The sequence below is a fragment of the Physeter macrocephalus genome, unplaced genomic scaffold, assembly GCF_002837175.3.
Source record: "Physeter macrocephalus isolate SW-GA unplaced genomic scaffold, ASM283717v5 random_720, whole genome shotgun sequence".
Classification (NCBI taxonomy): domain Eukaryota; kingdom Metazoa; phylum Chordata; class Mammalia; order Artiodactyla; family Physeteridae; genus Physeter; species Physeter macrocephalus.
The window spans coordinates 42,827-49,731 of NW_021145935.1; the positions used below are offsets into that span (position 1 = coordinate 42,827).

At 58.8% G+C, this 6,905-nt stretch overlaps 1 protein-coding gene across 1 annotated transcript; it reads right to left on the minus strand.

The window, feature by feature from the left end:
• Window positions 1-1,512: 1,512 nt before the first annotated feature.
• Window positions 1,513-6,460, minus strand: LOC114483868 (LEM domain-containing protein 2; the record flags this gene model as incomplete). Its single annotated transcript, XM_028486016.2, has 3 exons — window positions 1,513-3,010; window positions 6,179-6,281; window positions 6,359-6,460. Coding segments are annotated over 3 exons (356 nt in total), but the record flags the coding sequence as incomplete, so codon positions are not given.
• Window positions 6,461-6,905: the final 445 nt, after the last annotated feature.

Genomic DNA, 6,905 nt, shown 5'->3' on the forward strand with positions numbered 1-6,905 from the left:
CGAAAGGATTTTTTTTTTTTTTTTGAGGCTCAAAGTCAACGGTGTATTAATTAAGGGGGAACAGCTGCTACAGCAGTTCTTATGATAAGTCAGTGACAAATGGCTGTGTTTACCTTTTTCCCAAGCAGAGACTCCGAAAGGTGGCCTGGAGCTCCTGGGTGGACGTCCACGGGCGAGATCTGTGGGGTATACCTCTCACTCTCTCAGCCCTCAAGCTTCTTTACTGGTGCCCCCCGAGTCCGAGAGGGCCGTTTGTCACCGAGGAAGACAGGGCTGCAGCTTGGGGAGCCTTGGAAGGGACTGGGCAAAGCAGCAGAAACTTCTCAACAGTGGCCGCCACCCAATGATGCCCTCAGACCCCTTCCTCGGGCAAATCCCACCACCCCACTTTGTTCCTTCTGAAATCAGAGTCGCTGAAAAGGGGGCTTGGCCCTTCAAAGCTGAGAAAGGGTGCAGAGTTGAGCCGAGACGCCTCGCTCGGGGCTTTTGTGCCAGGCGCTCTCTACCATAAAGGAAGAGGCTGGACATTGGGGGCCTTTTGTTATTTCTTTATTTTGATCTCCCTCCTGCTGTCCAAACAGCATCACAGAAATAGAGCCTTGCGTTAACTCCCTTCTCAGCTTAAAACGAAACACGGCAGCGCGAAAATCTTGCACTGAAAACCAGAAAAAGGAAAGATGGGCTCATTTTTTTCTGAGTTGTGTTTCTGGGTCCTTGACTATCAATTTGCCCACCGAGTTTCCAGCTAATGGGAGGATAGCAGGATGGCGCTCACGTGCCAGTCGGACCTGTGTGGACGGGCCGGCAGGGTGGTGGAGCAGCAGCCTTCCTCCCAGGCTGAGAAACGAAGGCCCCGCCGCATGGGGCGCGGACCCCCAATGCCAGCAGCTCGCCCGCTGCACCCCCAGGGTAGAGGCAGTGCTGGTGGAGAGCGGCAGGACCCCCAAAGCACTCCCAGCAAACCCCTGCCTCCACTGCAGGTGGGGGACCCCCACGTGTCCCCCGGGCTGTGCTGTTCTCCCCAGTGACCGGCCCAGAGGAGACCAGTCTGCCATCGATGTCAACTTCCTGCCTCCCGGGAGACACCATCAGCTGCCAAGTGGCCCCGTCCAACCTCACCCGCCTCTTCTTTCCTCCCCCTCCCAGGGCTGGGGCTGAGCACCTCCAGGAGCCTCTGGGGCCTCGAGGGAGGCAGAAATGGGGCCGGAGGAAAGGGGCTCTATTGGGACCCGCTCCTTGCCACCCACAGGAAACAGGCGTGCATCTTGTGAGTTCACCCTGCAGGGTAGGTCGTCACACCGTGTTATAAACGTGGAAACCAAGGCTCCGAGGTATGTGGTTTGCCCGAGAACCCGTCACAGGGAGGCCGCTCCCACCTTCTCTTCCAGCTGACCTCTCCCCGGCCAGCGCTTAATGACTCCGCACGTTGCCTTTCCTTACACATTGCTTTGAGGGGAGAGGAAAAGAACCACGGACGAGAAACACATCCATTTTAAATAAATAGTTTATTTATCCAACAGTTTCAGCCCTGACAGTGAAGCCTGTCGCAGTTTCTTCTTCTGGCTGGAGCCTGATTATGAGACTATTGCGTTGCCACGGCGCCGGAGCTCGGATTCCAGCCCCGCCGATCACCCAGACATCAGAGGAAATGAGAGAGAGTATTGCTCAAATGAGACACTGGCGCTTTATTAAGGAAACAAAGAATACCAATAAGACCAGAGAGGGGTGCTTAATGCCTTTTGGAGGCAGCTGTTCCGTCTCCTCGGTTCGCCCCCTCTCCCGCCCGCCGCGGACGAGAACTTGTGGAGATGCTGCTCTGATGGAGAGGCTCCCGGCCCTTAACTAACAAGGCCCCCGCGGAGGTTTCCGGAGGTCGCTCCGCCTGGCGGGCAGGCGCTGGCGGGCGGGCGAAGGTCCGCGCAGCTGGGTCGCTCCCGGCGGCCAGCAGGGGGAGGAGGTGCGGCCGCACCCTGCGCACTGAAACCACTGGCTGACGTTCCCGGCAAAGTGCCCGGGGTGGGGAGGCGTGGTCGCCGTAAACGAGGCGATCTTCACTCACAGGAAGCGCGAGGATCCCCAGGTCCTGGAGCGCGATCGGGTGATGCGCCGCGGCTGCAGGCCTGGACCGGGGAGGCCGCCTCCGGCGGGGCCGCCCAGATGGGGGCTGGCGGCGACTCGACCTCGGGGGCGCGTCGTCGCCGACCCCAGGTTCCTCCCGGGAGGCCACCCTAGCTGCTCATTCCTCCCGACCTGAGGCCCCGCGTGCCCGGGCCGCGTGTCTAGACAGTTCTCCTACAATACTTGTTCTAATTTCTAGCACCTTACCCCTCCGGGATAAGAGGCCCAATCCAGCTAGAGGGCAGGCTTTCCCCCCTCATCCTTGAGCTCCCACGTAACACCCCCCGAAAGGCACATGACCAAGGTGCTCCCCAACCCCTGAGGTCCCAGCCGCCACCCCGACCCACCTCCCACAGGCGCGGGGCCCACCTCGCTGCCGCGTGCTCCACACAGCCAGCTGCACACTTGCTCTGCAGGGGCTCACGGCTGCTGAGCTTTTATCCTTTCATGAAAAACCCTTCTCCCCTTTCTACCAGCAAAATGGGGAAGAGAGGATCGGACCAACGCAGAGGGCAGCTGCCCACCTGGTCTTCTCCCCTGGCCTTTCGAGGAAGCCCACGCTTTCCTTCTGAAAGCTCGTCTCTGAAGAGTCTCACAGAGATACCTTTGGAACCAGGGTCAGGAGGAGGGTGAAAGTCAAGGCAAGTGTGAACTCAGCACCAGCAGGATGGTGGCCCTCTCACGCCCCTGGAGGGGACTGGCTGGGGACAGGCTGATTGGGAACAGGCCCCCGCCCAGGGTTTATCGCTCTGAGTCAGAGAAGGAAGAGGGCTTAGTCCATCTCCACACCAGCATGTCTTCTCCGGCCACGCGGTGGGACTCTGTCTGGATCCGGGATTCGTTGGAGGCCAGGAACTCCACGGCCCGGTCCCAGACCCGCTTCATGCGTCTCCTGCAACGAGGGATGGGGGTGCAGCCTCAGCAGGCAAGCAGCGCCTTTGGCCGCTGTGCCCAGCGCTGCCAAGAGAGGCAAGCTGGTCTCTGGATGCCCTCTGTACAAAAGGAGGCACAAAGCTCCAAGATCCCACACAGAATTTATCTGCAGGAAGAAGAGCGGTCAGGTACTAACTGGACTCCTGCAGAGGAGAGAAATTTCTTGGGCCCCAGAGAAATGATTCCTCAACATTCTCTGCTGCAAAAGCGTTCAATTAAAGGGAGCTGAAAGGGGCTGGAGCCCACCCCCCCGCCCCAGGTGTCCAAGTGGCAAGACTCTTGCTGGGACCCATTACTGCTACAGCCCGGCCGGGCGGCCCCCCGCCTCCAGTGCAGGCTGCATTTTAATGCCTCGTGTGGGCTAATTATAGACTGGCCACTGGGCTGTTGAGTCCAGACTTCACAGCACTTCAGGGGATGGGGATGAACTAGGCATCCAACCGGGGAGGCCAAGACGCTGGAGTTGCTTTTGGAACCTGAGCCACCAGGTAGGGCCCCTTTGCAGACACCAGAGTTCCTGCTCTGCCGGATCCCCGGGGCCTTGCACCCCCTCGGACAGCCCCCTATTTCCTCGTTCCCCCTCCAAACTAGACAGGAAGATTCCAGGGCAGTGGGGGAGGGCTGCTTTGACACCTACGCTTTGGTGAGCCCCAGCCTCCTGTCTGACTGCAGACCACTCCCCAGCACCCCACACATGCAGAGCGAATATGGGTATGTGGGGAAGCAGGGGGTTCAGCTGGGGGAGCGCAAATGGAGGGAAGCTCCCGGGGTGGCCCACGTGTCAGGAGGCAGAGTGGGGTGGTGGGGCTTTCTTCCCGGGGGGTGAGGTCCTGCTGCCAACCAAACCCCACGGCTGTTCAGCAGCCCCCACTTGGCTGGTCTGGCCCTGGCCACACAGGCCCTGGGGGCTGAGCCCCTCACACCGGGTCCCTGAGAGGGGGGCATTGGCACTGTGTGGGGGCCGCAGCCTCATCCCCAGCCCCCTCCCCAGGCTGCCCGTTACCAGGTGATGTACAAGCCGCCCCCGTGTGCCTCCCTGGACAAGCTCTTCAGATCTCCCCCAACCTCCCACAAGCGGGCCCTCATCCACAGGACAGTGTGCCCATGCAGGGCCCACAGGAGCTGATGGGTCCTTATGAGTCGAGAGCTCGGCTACACTGACCGGGTGGCTGAGCCTCCTGGGTTCACGGACAGGGGTCCAGACCCTGCGGGGCACCTGCCCGCCTGCAGTCTCTGCTGATGCACAGGAGCCGAGGCGTGGTGGCTCAAGCCCCCGATAAGCTGCAGTGCCACTTCCTGCTCTTATTAAAATGACCATGCGTGCTGCCCTTTGATGAGGGCTCAAGTGCTCCGTGCTGCCTCGGTGAGGTGGGAGGCCACCTCTCTGACACCCTGCTCCCCTTTCCTTAAGACCTGCCACTACCTAGTGGCAACACATTTTCCTTATGCATCTTGTCTTCTGTCTTTCTCCCCAAAACCAATGCTCCAGCAGGGCAGGAATTTTTGCTTCTTCCTCTCCCCATCTCCCCATGACCCCGTAGAGTGTGGCATGCAGTAGGTGCTCAATAAACATTTGTTGAGAAAATGAATGAACAATGGCCTCTCTTCAACACAGCCCTCTGCAAGGCAGTGGGATTATCTCTGTGTTACAGCTCAGACAGGGCGTTACCCATGGTCACATGATGAATTCTGGCAGGTCCAGGAATTAGGGGGGAGTCTGGATCCACCAGTGGCCTTCCCTGAGAGCTGGAGGGCTGTGTGGCAGACTCATGCTGGGGACCAACAGCTAGCACAAGCCCCACACCGTGGTTGGTCTGCTCTAAGCTTCCTGCCTGCCGCTGTCCCGGGGGTGGGGTGGGCATGAGAGTTATTAAACATTTTCACGTTTAAAAGGGGCCCTTAAATGCTCTACTCTTCCAGCTCCTCTTGTGTTGACAGAACGGGGTGACCTCAACCACAGAGCCTGGCACTGGGAGCACAGAAGTGGCACCAGCCCTGGGTCTCTGAGCAGGTTCTTAACCTCCCTGTGCCTCAGTGTCCTCATCTGTAAAGTGGTGTCTTCAATGTACTCCCCTCGAGGGCCATGCTGAGGGTGGAGTGAGTGAGCTGCACCTGTGCAGGGTTCAGAGCAGTGCCCAGCTCACAGCGAGCACCCAGCGAGGGTGAGTGCTTAGCACCATCTGAGAGAGGATGGCATCTGGCCAGAGACTGTGGCAAAGTCTGAGGTGACACCGCAGTGGGCCCTGCTGGCTGCCCTCTGGGACTCTGTCCCCCAACTCTACCCTACTCCTGGTTTTGTCAGGGATCTACCCAGCATCCGCAGCCCATTTGGAAAGTGGTCCTGGAGTCGTGCATGACAACGGCCTGCCACCCCCTCCCGTGAGCCTTGCACCCTGGAAGTTGACCCCATTCAATGCTGTGAAACCATGTTTCCAACTACATGAGTGTGCCTTCGTGCATGGGAACTAGACCATGATATCTTAGGTAAGATGTGTTTCTGACTGTACACCATGGTTAAAAATGTTTAAAAAACAATCTCTTCCTCCTTGCCAGTGACTGATTCAAGAATACACAGGTAACCAATTCTGGCCAGTGGAGCCTCAAAGAGGTGTGTCCCCGGTGGCTTCTGGGAATGTTTTCCCTTGCTCATGAGAGCAACAGGTAGCCCATCTCTCCCCTACTGGCTGTTGCAAGGCAGGTGTTGCTCCGGCTAGCTGCTGGCCACCGTCTTGTGACCACCAGGAACTCCAGCCAGCCAACACCATCCACAGAGGGCAGGAACATGAGAATCACAGAGCAATGGAATCAGAGCACTTACTGTTCTGTGCCTGGACTTCCATTCATGGAAACCCATCAGGTCCTTCCCTGCAAAGCCCCGCAGGGAGGGGAGGGGTCGGGTCCTAGGGCTTGCTCCCCAAAGCACCCCAAAGCGCCATCTCTACAGAGGAGCGGGACCATGCTTCTGTACCTCTTGTCTGCACTCTGCCTTAATAAGCTGATGGCAAGAGTTGTGGATGGCGCCCCACCTCCCGTGATCCTGGGGCTGAACTGCCCCCCTCCCCACGTGACTGACTCGAGGCTCTGGGCCTCCTTCGTGGCACTCAGTGGGGTCCGACCCGGGTCTCACCGGCTCTGGGGCGGGATCAGGGTGTCACGCACGTGTAGGATGCCCACGTATGGGTAGCGCTCCATGTCCTGCTCCCAGTCCACGTAGTGGTCCTGGACCACATCTGTAGGACAGAGGGCACTGTTTAGGGTGAGGACCCTCTGGCGGGAGCCAGCAGCCCTTTCACTGGGGGCCACGCACCTATAATCTTCTTCACCATCTCATACATGGCCTGCTCTTCCTCTTCCAACTTCCGCCACCGGTATTTCAGGAGGATCAGGAGCCCCCACAGAAAGGCCAAGCCTGGGAGGGAACAAAGCACTGTTAATCGTGCACATCACCTTCCCCGGCCAGGGGCCCACTGGCTGTCTCACTAGGGCAGGTCACTGCGCTGGAGGCTGTGGGGGTTCTGAGTACCTACTGTGTGTCAGACCCAGGGCTAGCAAGGAGGAAACGAAGGACTGGGAAATGCAGAGGGAGGATAGGATATTAAGTGATCATCTTCCTCCCGCGGCTGTCACCACAGAGGCCTCCCCAGCCGTCTGGATCTCAGCTCCTCCCAACCTCAGTCTGGGCTTTCATCTCCTCCCTTGTGAACCAGAACACGGCGTTTCATACATATATACATGCCGGGCCCTTTGTATTCCAGATGCTGCTGCCGATAATGATGTCTGTGCCTGCCGGTGTCGGGGTGGGAGCCGTGTGCACGCCCAGACGGCCTGTGATTTGTAACCCAGCTCTCTCTGCA